The sequence below is a fragment of the Pagrus pagrus genome, assembly GCF_965226575.1.
Source record: "Pagrus pagrus genome assembly, chromosome: 24".
Classification (NCBI taxonomy): Eukaryota; Metazoa; Chordata; class Actinopteri; order Spariformes; family Sparidae; genus Pagrus; species Pagrus pagrus.
The window spans coordinates 10,073,513-10,089,204 of NC_140206.1; the positions used below are offsets into that span (position 1 = coordinate 10,073,513).

General features: G+C 43.3%; 1 protein-coding gene across 2 annotated transcripts in view; it reads left to right on the top strand.

Annotated features, from left to right (window-relative positions):
• The window catches only part of LOC311253273 (uncharacterized protein), a 32,842-nt gene that overhangs the window by 7,611 nt on the left and 9,539 nt on the right, over positions 1 to 15,692 (top strand). For both annotated transcript variants that reach the window (XM_084347117.1, XM_084347118.1), the window contains 14 exons: positions 3 to 577; positions 2,350 to 2,370; positions 2,446 to 2,508; positions 5,205 to 5,258; positions 5,373 to 5,417; positions 5,561 to 5,587; positions 6,025 to 6,069; positions 6,273 to 6,317; positions 7,324 to 7,377; positions 8,554 to 8,622; positions 8,721 to 8,789; positions 9,661 to 9,729; positions 13,770 to 13,838; positions 14,743 to 14,811. In XM_084347117.1, the coding sequence (XP_084203243.1) occupies positions 3 to 577; positions 2,350 to 2,370; positions 2,446 to 2,508; positions 5,205 to 5,258; positions 5,373 to 5,417; positions 5,561 to 5,587; positions 6,025 to 6,069; positions 6,273 to 6,317; positions 7,324 to 7,377; positions 8,554 to 8,622; positions 8,721 to 8,789; positions 9,661 to 9,729; positions 13,770 to 13,838; positions 14,743 to 14,811 (1,274 nt within the window). The remainder of the gene's footprint in view (positions 1 to 2; positions 578 to 2,349; positions 2,371 to 2,445; positions 2,509 to 5,204; positions 5,259 to 5,372; positions 5,418 to 5,560; positions 5,588 to 6,024; positions 6,070 to 6,272; positions 6,318 to 7,323; positions 7,378 to 8,553; positions 8,623 to 8,720; positions 8,790 to 9,660; positions 9,730 to 13,769; positions 13,839 to 14,742; positions 14,812 to 15,692) is intronic.

The following is a 15,692-nucleotide window of genomic DNA, read 5'->3' on the forward strand; positions in this document are numbered from 1 at the left end:
AGCACTCATTGATGAAGACTGCAGTCTGGAGTTGGCCTTCCTGATCGACAGCTCAGAGAGCGCCAAGGACAACCATGCCCAGGAGAAGCGCTTTGCCTCGGATGTGATGGACCGGCTGCAGGGCCTCCGTCTGCAGACCGGCCGGGGTCTCAGCTCCCGCGCTGCCCTCCTTCAGTACAGCAGCCACGTTATCGTCGAGCAGACCTTCAAACAGTGGCGGGGCCCTGACGAATTCAAGGCCCGGATCGCCCCCATCGTGTACATCGGCCACGGCACCTACACCACCTACGCCATCACCAACCTCACCCGAATTTACCTGGAGGAGTCGGCTCCCAGCAGCATCAAGGTCGCAGTTCTGCTCTTCGACGGCATCTCTCACCCCAGGAACCCGGACATATTTGCAGCTGTGGCTGATGCCAAGAACCAGGGCGTCCGCTTCTTCACCATAGGCATCACACCTGAGGCCAACGAGGCCGCCAATGTAGCTCAGCTGCGGCTAATTGCTAGCGCCCCGGCCTCGCGCTACCTTCACAACCTGCAGGATAGAGGCATTGTGGACAAAGTCATCAAGGAGATTGTGAGTAAAATATTATTTGCTTTAGCTTTTCAGTTTTTGGTGGTAAAATGACAATCTTGGTGCAACCAGTAGCCTAATGTGGCTAACGTTAGCAAACTTTTAAGGACATAACTGAGACCGTTTGTTGAGTTGATGACTCTTCTCTACTTGAACTATTATTACACATCTTTTACTTTTACGCCCACAGAGTGTAGCATGAATGACATATTTGGTAGGCTAACCTGGAAGTTAGCGTCAACCTGTATGCTTATTGGATATTTCCATTGGATTTTGGATTTTTGCAGAAAATAAGTTCTGTGGCAAACAAATTTATGATACTTACAGGTTTTGTTAAACAACATAATCTTCAAAAGCTATATGAGCAGTGTGATGCCGTTTACTTTCTGTAGTCTCATTTAGCCACTTGTTAGACTTGCATATAATAACTTTGCTAGCTTTGACATTCCTGCATTTCTTAGGAACTTACATCTTCTGAAATCGGTTGTTTGACTCATGATGAGGGTCATTTACGGCAGGTGGATGCTTCAAAAATCCATTATGCATATAGACTTTTGCTGAAAGCCTTAAATGTTAGCGTCTTTTACTTCCCATGCATCTAATAAGCACTTCCCCTGTGCTGTCTTGCATACGTCCCACTGCCATCATTTCTTGACTCATTGCATCCCAGTTGTACACCTGCTACCTGCTGCCATGGCAACAAGTCTGCTGTCATCACCTAAATCATCGCTGGGAAACGAATTCACTCTGACGCTCACCCTCAAAAATGCATTTTTCTGTGACCTTGCATGTTTTGGCACTTAACTAACACAACGTCTGTCTTTATTTCCAATTGTCTATGACCACAGTGATTGGGCTTACTTCCTAAACTGAAAGACGATAACTTTCCACTCATATAATTAGAACATGTGCTGCGCAGCAACATCCAGCAGACACTACCAGGCTCTTGGCTCTAACATATGCTCCACATTAAAAACTATTTGTGGGAAAATCGGGTGCAGGAACCCGGCAGGAACGTGCATGCACGCTACATCATTCAACCAGCTCCTCAAACACCACTTCAAACTCAGGCTTACTGTTGACACAGGTGGTACACATCCACATATGATAAGGTAAAACTTTACAGAAACCCCGCAAGAGCATTGGAGCTGACAGCCTACCAGCAGCAGCCAGTCCACGAGCAGACTTTCATCTCATTGCGCTGTTCAGGCAGCATCTGTATGTCATAAGCATGTGCCTTTGTCTCAGCTGAGAGGCTGTCTTTTATCTTTAGTCCCAGAATTTTTTGTCCTCTATGAACAGACGGTGTGTTGTCTACACACACCCCTCCCTACGATGGAAACATCTCCTACATGCTTACCGAGGCTATTTTACTGATCAATGCATGTGGTTTGTGTTTAGTCTCGGTGGAATTTCGACCGTTCCCCCTCGTGTAGAGAATGTGGTCAGCTTTGAAGAGTAAGGAAAACCCGCGGGGTGAAAATTTGGGAATAAAGTGTCTGTTACAAGAGGAAGTGCAGGATGTGAGTCCGCTCGCAGGATCAGGTGGAGGAGGTCGAAGGCCATTTGACAAATTGAACCCAGGCCAGCGGTGAACAGGTTTAATTGGATGTTTGAGGTGCAGGTGCTCCAGTCTAAGCCCACAATGTAAAGTTAAGACCAGAATGAAAGCTTCTTAGATCTCTCTCTGTGAATGTCTGCTGGTGGGGTATAAATATATACATGTGGAGTAAATGTGACAACATCTTGACATTCTTGTGTTTCTCGCTCCACAGACGATGCTGGCAGATGAAGGGGTAAGTCTCCAGACATTTCTTGATTTGCGTCCCTGCATCGTGGCCTGTCTAACTCTTCTCTCCCTGTGTTTGAAGTGTCCTCTGGCCCAGAGCAAGTGTGCGTGTGACAAGGGTGAGAGGGGACCCGGCGGCCCTCCTGTAAGTAATCTGCATGTCCAGCATTGAGCTATGGAGTCCTGGAGGGTTCAAACTTAAATAAGTTATTAAATAAGTATGATTATAAAGTATTTATTCATCATTCTTATTTTCATAACAGCACATTTTTATAGGATTGAATTATATTTAACTAGCTAACAACTTTAGCTAGTTAGCAGCAGTTAGCTATAGCAACAATGTCACAGTAGTTCTTGAATGGTCCAAAAAGCTTCTGCTGTAAATAAACAAAGTACACAGACACAGAAACTAACAAAAACAATCTCCTTTTATTCATTTAGTGTAGCAAGGCTGTCCATGCTAACTACCTAGCTGGGTAACTAGCTTGGTGCTGTTGCGAGCTAAGCAATTAGCTTAGCAGCATTTTGCTTCTTAAGACGTTCCTCATATCAGAACGACACACAGTTATGTCTTTCATTTTGGTTGCTGCGGCCAACAGGAGCTAGCTAACACAGCTAGCACTATCTTTTCACTTCTACGCGAAATAATGGTGGGTTTCATTTATTCATTCATGGCCGTGGAATAGTCAGGTTAGCCATTGTTAGCAATACCAGTCCATAAAAACGCATATTTTGACACATGTAAGGATCGCAGCCTAGATAAGCTAAATAAAGTAGCTTGGTTAGCTTAGTCTGTGTACTGCGTATTTGTTAATACAAAGGTCTATAATGAAATGAATATAATATCCATTAAAACTCTACAATGAAAATAAGAATGATGACGCTACATTTCATTATAATGACTTGAGTTTGAATTATTTCAACTACTTTGTCTTTTTCATTAATTTAATAATGTACATGTGGCTCTTAATCAGCCCTCCTCTGCTGCATACAATAGGATCAAATCTCTCTTTTTGAAAACCACATTTTTTTTCTCCTGGTGCCTCGTAAAGACAGTAACTCCCAAAATGTCTCCCTTTGAAGAACTACAAGACAACACAGCTGACAAAGGCCTCCTTGATGCTAACAGGCTACATAATTGCAGGGTTTTTGAGGGGTGGGTTAAATCGTGTGGTTTTGCAAAGCTCCCTGCAGCAGTGAGAGTAAACCAAATGCCTCACATTCCTCCTACAGTTTATTGAGAACAGGCCTAAACATATATTTACATGGGAAATCAGTAGAATCATGTCTGTCGAGAGAACCCACCATTTTGGGATTGTCTGAGGACACATGCTCGGCGGATAAGACGTTACACGCATGACTTTCTTCGCCTGCCAGAGCCGTGTCGGGATGTGAACGCTCTTTATTACACAGAGAAGGTCAGCCACAATTAGACGTAGTGGTTTTGCTTTGATGTATTTTCACAGGATGAGAACAGAGTAATTACGCTCTTTTAAACCTAATGCTCCGAACAAAAGCTGTTTCACATCACGAGCAGCAGGCGCACACGGACGGAAGCAGATTGTGCAGACATACAGACATGGAGATGGTTGAGACATAAGGACATGCACAGTCCACAACTCAGAGAGAAGAGCCAGGCAGTTGTTTGAGGGTGAGTCCTCTCACACATGTCCCCTCTGACTCATCTGCTCCCAGACTCAATGGACTATCCAGGATGCACTTCAAACATGTTCGTGTCCATGAGGCTATATAGGCCAACGACAAGAGGAAGATTGTTCTACATGCCGTCATCACATGAAAGTAAACTATGATTTACAGCTGTTGATACTTACAGCTGAAGTATCCTGGAAGATGAAGAATCATCGCCAAACTTTGGCATTTTGGGAAAAATGCATGTGCTTTCTTGCCAAGAGTTAGTCGAAGATATTGATAGCAATCTCATGTTGCAGCTAGCAGCCAGTTAGCTCAGTTTAGCATTTTTTTTTTTTACTTATAGATCCAACATTGCAGAAACACAAACAACAGAAACTCTGGCTTAACAACAAGGCGTCAGGACACAAAAACACGATGGGCAGTGCCTTCTCAGGCCTGTGAAAGCTGACCAATTAGAGCAGACAGGCTTTCGGGGAGGGGGGCCTTAAAGAGACAGGTACTAAAATTGATTGTTTAGACGGAGGGACATTAAAGCATTTAAACATTTTCTAGTAGACACGCCAAATTAAAGTATGAGCCTGAAAATGAGCATAATATGGGACATTAGACCTTTAAAGGAATAGCTTTTTTTAACCTTCTTGTTAGATGAGGAGATAGAGACCACTCTCTTGTCTGTATGGTAAATATGAAGCTGCAGCCAGGAGAGGATTAGCTTAGCTTAGCATAAAGGAACAGGGGGAAACAGGTACCGCTGCTCTGTCTAAAGGCAGCGGCCCTTGGGCCCCCTTGTCCTGCATGTTTTAGATGCTTCGCTGCTCCGACACACCTGATTCAAATGAACAGGTCGTTATCAGGCCTCAGCAGAGCTCGATGAAGAGCTGATCATTTGAGTCAGGTGTGTTGGAGCAGGGAAGCATCTACAGTAAAAACATGCAGGGCAGGGGGCCCAACGACAAGGATCAACAAACACGGTGCTAAGCTAAGCTAACTGGCAACAGACGTAAACCTTATGTTTAACTCACATGTGATAGTAATCCTGGTCTCATCATCTAATTTTCAGTAACAAAAACAAAGTCAGGGTCAGGCATGGTTTACTTTATAATATCCAACCATCCAAGTGTTTTTGATTTCTTTTCCAAGCAGTCGCTGTTTATCTTTCTCATGCTGCTTCCATGACTTTCTCTGCAGGGCAAGAAGGGACGATCTGGAGATGATGGCACTCCCGGCCAAAAGGGACAGAAGGTGCCGCTTACTCATACTCAGTAGCATAATGCAAAACTACTACCAGTTCAAGATGTTGCTGCTACAAACCAGTTCCCTTTTCCTGGTCAAACTAAAATTCCTCTTTCCTTCTAGGGTGAAGGTGGGCTGAGTGGACTTCCGGGTCGGGAAGGATCCGAGGTGAGCTGAGGGTCTCAAATCAAAGTTTTCTACTTCACCTCTCACATAAATCACTGCTCTGAAAGAAAACGAGACAGGTTTTGTTCTGTTTTTGGTTGTCGCCTGTCTCCTCCTGATTTAACAAGCATGTTTTGTACACACAGGGCAAAACGGGATACAAAGGAGAGAAGGTATGTCGTGGACTCTATTGTTCAGTGTAAATCACAAGATGCCCCCACGGTTTTGTCAAAGTATCAAGTTCCCACGCTTTGTGGAAAAAATCTGCAACAGTCAGAGAAACTGGAGATTTATGCTTTCCAGACCTGATAAAGTGCCTTGACAGAGAGCATACACAGAAAAAGTCTTTGAAAATATCATGCCATTTTGTTCTCCTTTTCTAAATGTCAAGCCTGTCTGCGAGTATCTCCTGTTACTTTTCCTTTGAAGGAATTTAATTACGTAAATCCCGTGTCATTAGTTGTTGCAAACCAGCTCCTGGCCGGGATATTAAAACCCATTATGCTAAGAATAATTGTACCTTGGATATTGCACAAACTTGTTACGGCACAGCGATGGAATTTTGATTATGAAAAATGACTTCACTAAACTGCTTTTTATTCTCTTCCAGGGAGAGCGAGGGGAGTGTGGCACACCTGGAGTTAAAGGAGACAGAGTATGTTTAAGTTTTGTTGCTTCAGTGAAACCTGCCAGAACTCACACATCCATTTTTTATCTGGGTAACACATAACTGACCTTCATAAAAAGATAGTTTTGCTTTATGGTAATAACTGGTTGAAGTTCATTCTCCGTATCTAACAACCCCTCTGAGATGGAAGTTTTGTTTACGATCACGATGGAGCTCCTGTTCTCTTCTAGGGTCCTGAAGGTACCATCGGCCCAAGAGGAAATCGTGGACTGCAGGTCAAATCTACTATTTGTTTTACCTTAACATCCAGTTGACCCTTCGCTAACCCCTCAAGCCCCTTTATTATTGCTACACATGTGAAGCTAGCCGTATTAGCATGGCACGTATGCATTTTACAAAGATAAAGATCACTTGAAATTTATAGCAAGTTTTGAAACACGGGCTCTTTGATTTGTCAGTTTTACCAGCTAGCAAATCAAAGAGCTAGCAGGCTCGTTATCAGGTTGCTAGCTTGCTAATTAGTTCTTACTGTGAACCTCACCTGTTTTAAATCAAGAACCCTGTAAAAGACTCATAAATACGCTAATGGCGGATACATACATGCTATAATGCTAAGACTGAGGCAGGAAGTCAGCAGTATCTTGAGATACACATACAATACATGTAAGCTATACAAGCGTTAGCATTGTTTTTGAATTGCAGGGGATGTAACCCTTGTATTCATTTTAACACAACCCTATTTGGTTGCTTGCTATGAAATTATGCTAACAAGCAAGACAGAGTTAGCCTCTGTTAGCCTGGTCTTGGGTAGCCATTAACGTAGCATAAAACTCTGATATTAGCATTAGCATGTTAGCTCCCATGCAGTCACAAAATACCGTGTTAAGCTAATGGTGTGCCTGTTCTTGGAGTTAGTAGTACACTAGTTAGACAGACAAGCTAGCATTAGCTGCCTGCGCTACAGCTGACTTAAACACAGTTTGTCTGGAAAAACTGTATACTTTATTCTATTAATTATATATTTTAGGTAGAGAAACCTAATTGCAGGTATACTTTTACATTTTGTGCTGAATTTAAAGTATATTTAAAATGTACTTGTACACTCAAGATACATTTTTAGTCTACATCAACCTCCAAGCTCTTAAGACTCGAGTCGCCAAGCTAATAGCAATAACAATCACTGCTCTCTTCAAGTGCAGTATGTCATGTTCACTGTCTGTCTGATCCTTGATGAACTACAGTTACTGCTACTTAACTGTCACCCATTTATTCACAATTTAGGGTGTGAATGGTCCACCTGGCGACGTCGGAACTGAAGGTCCAATGGGTAAAAAAGTACGTATTCCTCAGTCTTGATGCTTTTGAAATCCACTTCGATCTTCAAGTGTTTGACTTTAAAAGGAAACCAAGACAGTAAATCAAACTTGGACTGGTCGTTCCTTTACATTTGAGGGCAGTGAGTGGCCTTTCCCCTTATCCAGAACCAGATGCATATCTAAAGGATACTGGGTTACTTGGTTGGAGGCATTAACTCTTTTCCAGTCTGGTTTGAGTTTAGTCTCTTTCACAGCTGTATGAAAGAGGTGTCTGCAGATTCATCAGCACAAAGACGATGAACAACCTTATTACCTGCCGAGTGGCAGAGATGAAAAATGAAATGCGTGAGGAAGAATATAAATTGGGGGGAGAAACCATATGACATAATAAAGTGTTCTTTGTGTTCCTGAGAGTTTTTCCTCACGAAGATGACATTTAAAATGTGTTTTGATTAAATCGATTCATCGCGGGACATAAATAACATCACAAATGTCAAGTAGCCCTACAAACTGATCGGCTGACCGTACATGCGAACACCTATTTGTGAGTTATGATCCATCACCACTGGAACATTTTAAACCCCCCCTCTGAAATGCCTCATCTGTTATTACCTTGTCAACTTATTTGTCTGTTCCTACTTTTTAAGCCCCCTCCTCCCGAGTTATAGCTGCCAATTCCTCCATGAGCCAACACTCCCCACCAAGTGTGCCCTCCTTAATTATTTTGGAAGAATGTTCATGTTGATTGTCTGGCTGTCATCCTATATCACCTGAATGGCAGACTAATGTCTGGCTTTAAACATTGTCCCAACTTGCCTGAAAGGGCAAGGGGAAGGGGGAGAAAAAGTGCCGGTATGCACCCACTAACATTTCCACGCCCTTTTTACGCCTTTCGTGTGCCCTCCTGCTGTACACCATATCTGTGATTTACAGCCTCTGAGTGAATAATTGCATTCTTTACCAATAAAGTCTTGACTGAAGGAATGAAGGGACCCAATAGTACATGTTTAAACCCCTTTTTCTTAAATAAAAGCTAAATATTAGGGCCAGGAAAGGCTGATTGGACAAAATCGAAGATATTTTGGACATATTTTGGTCCAGCATTGTCAAAATGAGGCCTTGCACCCATTAATCAGCCTGACAAAGCATCTGTCTGTGTATTCACACATGTCTGTCCCTGCCTATCTTTTTATAGGGGGAACGGGGACTTCCTGGGCCACCTGGAATCCAAGGGGAAACAGGAATCGGCCTTCCAGGACCCAAGGTAAAATCTGCCACCCTATTGTTTTGGAAAAATGAAGTCATGAGAACATAATAATCCACCTGTTCCTGCACTCATCTCAATCTCTCACACTCCCACAGGGTCATTTCGGTTCTCAGGGGCAACCAGGACCTCCTGGTCCTCAGGGACTTGGCGAAGCTGGACCACCGGTAAGAAACCAGCACACACCAAATTAATTAATTAATTAATTAACCCTTCAACAAGCCCTAGCCTTGATGTTACTGTAGAAACCCATCAAGTTTTCAACTATTGCATGGATTTACCATTAAAGTGGGTAGCTAACTAACTAATTAGCGCTAACTTCGTTGGTTTTAAACTGTCTTCAGCTGACTTTTTCCATTGTATCATTTTAAACGAGCACCGTGGTAAATGGAAATTACCTGATGGTTAGGTATATCATATAGCTAAAGACTATAGCTGAGAGTGAATGCTGCAGGCTAAAAGTTAGCATCCTCACCAGTTGGTGATCCATGGAGAGGACAAACTGTAGGAGAAGCATCGCTTGCAAGCTGGAGCTAGTTATGGTATATAAAGGAGACCAATAACCCTGCTAATGCTAATGTTGCTAGCAGAATTAACTTAAATAATCAACATAATGTGAAGAAATAAGAGTTGTCAAAGATATCTAATGAAGTTAGCATGCTAACCAGCTAGGCCTGGTCCCTTTTCATAACACCACTCCAAGCTCTGAAGTCCAGACCACTAGCTGCACAGCTAACTGAGCTAACTAGCTAAAGGCAGCTACAGCTAGCGGCAGTTAGAGGTTACACTGGTGATATGCTGCCCCCTATTTGTTATGAGTATGAATTTTGGAGATACTTAAGAGAAGACAAATGACGATATTAACGAAACAAAACATAATTTGACCCGTGAAGCTCCAAAGCTCAACTCTGGGTTTATGTCGCTAAGCTGTGATTGAACAATCACTGTGCTAAGAGCAGTTATGAGAGCAGTCAATTGATAGAGAGGTCATTTTTTATGTTCCTTCAGTGGTCATTTACCTCATTTTGTTTTACTTAGGGGCCTCAAGGGCCACAGGGAGTCCAAGGAGAGAGAGGACCATTAGGAGAGGGCCTGCCCGGACCAAAGGTGAGTTAGTGTCTTTTATGTCTCAGGCTCTCGGGGGTTCAGGCACTCAAGCCAGTTAAAAGCTTTGAACCCTCGTGACCTCGTTTCATGCATTCATCTTCGATTCACCTACCCACGCAGCGACCTGCGCTAAAGGCCCCCGTCTGGGCTCCAGATTCCAGGACGTAATGACAGGAAATTGACAACGTGTACGTCTGCAAGACATGATAACACAACACAGAAGTGCCAGAAATTCACATAAAGCAGTGCGGTATGAATCTTATTACCTCATCGTGTGATCCCGTCCATTGATCGTCCCCTTTTGAGGACGCGAGAACATGCCGGCGCAGAGGAGAGGATGCGGAGTGAATAGAGGAAAATAGCCAGGACACCTGACGACATGACAGTGAGTGACTCAGTGAGGGAGGAAACAATGAGTCGGTCCTGCATCTGTCTCTTCTCAGGATGTACATATGTGGATACACTCACACACACACTCGACTTTCTTTTGTGACTTTATTCTGGTTTTTTAACATCTTAAAAAGAAACTTTCTGTATATTTTCTGGGAGTTTGGTCTCTCTTGGTGACCTGATGAGCAGCTTACATTCAAATTGAACATCACAAATAACTGATATCCTTAATACGTTTGATTTAAACCCAAAAAATAGTGTGTCACCGATATAATATCACTCAATTAAGTTTAGAGGCGTGAAGAAGTGTGTAAATGACTAAATAAGATGTGTAAAATCCAAATAATTGGAAAAATGTAAAGATTAATCTCCTTTATTTTTAACATGAGGGGATCTCAGTGCATAGATGTATGTGCATGTTGACCCAGGACTCTTGATTTAATGTAATACTTGGTCTTAAGGACTTTAAAGTTGGTACAAACATGTGCAAAAAGACTCTTATCTTTGTCTTTCAATGGAGATGTCACCGAAATTTCTAATAATTTCATGGAAATGTATGAATTTTACAAGACCAGTGTAGTTTTAGCTGTATTACGCTGCACGGATCTCATTTATATACTGTATTTCTTTCACTATGGGCAGTAGGTGATTGGCTTTTTTCCCGTTTTAATCAAAGTTGTCCATGTTCACTTGTGAAACATACATCAAGGGCTTTTGTGACATGTGGAAACAATAATTCACAAAATCACATCTGGTTTCTTCACTGTGGTTAATGTCCCAATGATCCATGTTACAGTGGGGGACACTCATGACATCACTGTTTCTAAAATGAAAATGTAATACTGGGATTTAATACGATGTACAAGTAATCTTCCTCCAGGTGTGTAAAACTGGCCCTGCTCCAGACTTTAAATGCCCGTCAGAGTTGAATTTTTGAGCACAATTACCTCCCGGAGTTAATTTAACACTTAGATATTTTTAAACCTCTGCCCTGCAGCTCTGTAAGTGAACACTCGGCTCCCCAAATCAGCACTTATGAACTCGATGGCATTGTAATTGCGAGACCTCATGAGTCTTTTGAGATCGGAGGAATTAAATCAGTAGAGTTTCTTTAGGTTATGACAATGTAATCACTTTTTCGGCTATGTTGTAAAACCAACAGGGTGGTTTTACGTCAGAGGAGCGCCGTAACCATAGCTCAGGTGAAAATCAGACTTTCTCCACTTTCATCTGAGATGGCAACAGCCAGTTTCCAGGAGGAGGTGAATCTCTCACCGTTGCAGATTGGCCTCGGGGGTGCTCGTTCTTCCCTCGACAGGAGATTTGACCGCGGACTCGCAGATGGCGTTCGAGCTCTTAAGCAGCGTTCTTCACATGACGTGCCTCGACAGGCTCCGGCTTCGCAGGAGCTCAGCAGCGATATTACCCTTTTTTTTCCACATCATTAGCACCTCGCCTTGTGTGCCAAGATGAGAGATCACGGAGTCAGTCGATAAATCTACACATTTTAGAGCCGACGTGCAAACGCAGCATTCATACGCTCAGCGACGTATGTCTTGTCACTGTATTTCTGTTGTCCTTGGGTGACCTTGAAAGACAGGGAAATGTCCTCAAGGGGAATAAGACCTCTCTGCAGAGTCATACGCAGGCAGACCTTATGCTGCACTCTCTTCATTGTACTTACTGTCAACTCAGATTACCGCTCTAATCCCTCACTGCATTTCCAGTCCTGCCTTTTCCTGTTTTTGAACAGATAGATTCTCTCCAGACACATTTTTCTAGACAAGTAACACACTCCGCTTTGGATCATATTTTTGTCCAGCATGTCCAATAAGACGCTTTAAAAGCACACCTACTGTTTCTCTGAGGTGCTTCAGGCTTCGGGGCCTATTGGTCCAGTTATACACAACGAGCAGCTGACACAGTGCAAACCACTGAGGCAGGGTAACTTCTGAAGTATAACACTCTGTCTCACCACATGCATTTCACAATCTGAGTCTAGTTTTTGGAAGCGTGCTGCGACTGTCTTATAAAACTTTTTACTGAACTGGCTGGAAAACAAGCCCCATCATCTCAACAGGCAGAGAAACGTTGTGTTATCTAAAACAAGCTGAGCTCATTGTAACAATGAACAGAGCTGTTAACCTGACATGAAGTGCTAAGTGCTTGTGATTTGAAATGACGGCGATTGATTGCCGTGAACTTTGGATCGACCCAGAATAACTTGTTCTAACTCGGGCGATCCATTTTCCTTAAGTGCCATCATCAGGTCAACATCTCATTTCACCTAGGGCTTCAGTTTATGACCCAATACGTGCAAAACCAACGACAGTCCCATCAGCCACAGCTGTACTTTGTGTTGTGTTATGTTGAGCACATGCTAACATGCTAACAGGCACAACTGAGATGAACATGGTCAGTGTTGTGCAAGTTCACACAGATTAAAAATGAACTACGTGGACTGGTCTTGGGTTCATCCATCACTGAATGTCTTCTGTGATCATTGAAAACACTTGTTGTTGTTGTAGTTAACTTGATTGTAAGCTGCACACAGGCAATCCCATAATGCCTTGGGACTTCCTCGGGCCTTACAGTATCGCACCACCATCGGATTTTTAACGAATTGCAATAAACCCGAGCATCTGTGCTTTAATTAACGCAACATTACTCTCCTCTATTTAAAGCCAGGCTCCATAAAACGGCGCAGAAGCGTCGTTAACTTTCACTGTAGTTAACGACGCTCGCATTAACATTCATTAGCTGCAAACAGATTTCATCAGTTTACCAAAAAACGTGAGCGACCTCGATGAAAATGCTCTTTATCATGCTCGTGCAGCACATTGAACATGATGAACATCATATCTGGTGAACATCAGCACGTTTACGATCATGTTAGCAAGCTGCAATTAGCATCTAGCTGACTTAGCTTGGCTTTAGGCTCTTCATCTTGTTTCTATTAAATACTATGGAGGTCTTACATTTCCACATAGCTGTTAAACAATTAGCATGTGTCTGGATATATGAAGCAGACATACGGGACCGGCCTGCGTCATTAATGATGTCACAAATCACCCACATAGATTCATATTTCTGGGAGCTGCAGCGACGCTTCAAACAGCCCTCTAATTACACATTCTTTGGATACTTTACACCAGTTTATGCTGTAAATGTCAAACAACCGGCAGAAAAAAAACATTTTAAGGGGCGGCGGGGTCTTTACAGTCAGATGTGAAACTTACAGTGACTTTGATGGGGCACTGTGTTGGTTTCTGTGGTAACAATGTGCAGAAAACAAATTGACGCGGTGCCAAAACCATCCGACAGTAAAAACGTCTCCGTCTGGCGACTGTCTGTAAACAGGGCTGTCCGTCAGCTTCAGCACGGGCTTCACATGAAGACATCAACATAAACAGGAATGTTTTTGGCCAAACCTCAGTGAGAAATCCCACATTTGGCTTCAATAGTCTGTCGTGAAGCAATTTGTACCGTGTGATTCATGTGGGTATCAGATTATGTGAGAAAGTCTGTGTGAAAGAATATCTCTCTCTACATTATCCTACATATGTTCCTACTTTGTCATTGTTTTCATGTACAGCAACTTATGTTTCAAGAAGCAAAAGATGCACTAACTTCTCTGTCTGTCCTCGCAGGGCGAGCGAGGTTTGGAGGGGCCGCGGGGGCCCAGAGGACAGCCGGGCGCCGGAATCAAAGGAGACAAGGTAAAAGTTAGAGAGCGCAGAGGTTGTAAATAAGACGCCCGGCTGAAATGCCTTCACACAGGCGCGCAGATAAAGCCCGAGTCCCGTTGCTAAGAAGGCCAAGAGTTGGCAGAGCGACCGCTGAATGCATTCAGCGTGGTGTTATATAGGAGGTCGCAGTCTACAGGTGATGAATCAAGGTTAAAGCCTGGATGGTGTAGGAGGGAGTGCAGCTTCACAGTTTTGGGCTGATGAATGTGGGAAAAAGCTCGCTCTGCACCGGCACAGTCATACAATTACATAAAGGTATTCTCTCAACCTTTCAGGATGTGTTTGCACATTTTCGCAGCCATCTGGCAATCTCATAGCTCACAGACGTTGATAGGACATGACTAGGAGGCTCGGAGTTGATTTAAAATGTGTTTTTAAAGTTGCATAATTCATCTTATGTCGCTGGAAATTTGACGTTTACATCCAGGAATTAATGTTTCACCCAGAAAACACGGCTGTTCAGAAACGTAAAGGTTTTAACATGGGAGTTCCTGCCGCAGAGAGCGCTGACAGCTTTACCGCTGCCTCGTGGTGAAGTTCATCACAGATAATTGCAATGTTTTCCTGTAGTAATGACAAATCGGCGCCTGCGGGCCTTTTCTGTGCATTCGCGTCACACATATATGAGCCGCTAAATAATGAAAGCAAATGTTATCAAGTCATATGTACATAAAGATTTACTGCAGTGTACCCCTGCAATATAACCACCGGTATGTATCCGTGACTGAGCCACATTGAAATGCACAGGATCTTGGCAAAGAGTCCTCAACAGTTGGGTGCTTTCCACATGCAATAAATCATAAATCCACTGTCGTTTTATCAACATTTGCATTCTGTTGTCATCATTAACCTCCATTCTTATCTGTACCTGTAGGGGGATTTTGGCCCTCCAGGTTTTCCAGGGCCGGTCGGCCCCGTAGGAGCGGGTATACAGGGCGAGAAGGCAAGTTGAAATGATCGCACTGTGTTTAAAACTGCCATTGAATTACAGTGTTGCATGCTGTTCTTTAATATAACCGCACATCTGACGCCATCATCAGGTCAAAATACTGATTTCTCCAAAACTCTTTGTCTGGTCGAAGTGCTGCTAATAGATAAATGCTGCTGTTGAATGGATGAACTGGGTAGAGGCACCAGCTGTGGGGGGGGGGGGGGGCCGGGCTTGAGTACCATATTTCTTAACCTTATCATAGAAGTAAAGGTATGAAGAAGTAAAAAGAATAAATTCAGTTGATGTAGCACCTCGATGAGTCCAGTCCGACTGATTATCCGTCATAATTAAACCGACATGATGCAGAAGTTGCATAACGGTTCGTGTTTTGGAACAGCAGCTGGAGACTCAGAGGAAACTGTTTCCTGCTGACAGCTGAGCCAAAGATCAATTCCCTGATATCAAAACACAAGTTAATTACTGTCAAAATACTGCTTTCCACTGCTCAGTGCTCAGCGACGTGTGGGGGGGAGGGAAACAGGTGTGTGTGCCTCTCACGCTGCAGAGGCACAGCTGATTTTGTGTAAAGCACAAGGTGGCGTGTGGAAGCAAAACTCTGAATTCTGATTACATTTCACCTCGCTGATACAAGAAGAACAGATCGGCTACGATGCTGAACTCTGTGAAGTCTGATATATTGCCTCAAGTGATGTCGCTGGAGTCAGCTAGTGCCAAAGGCTACAGGTTTGACATAATAAAAGATCTGGAGGTTTGGACCTCTTGCTAGAGGCTAATAACTCCAGGCTACATTAACCCCTACTAGCATAACATAACCCAAAATAAGTGGCCAAACTGTCCACAGTTGAGCATTGTGGGTAATGTAGGCACCTGCT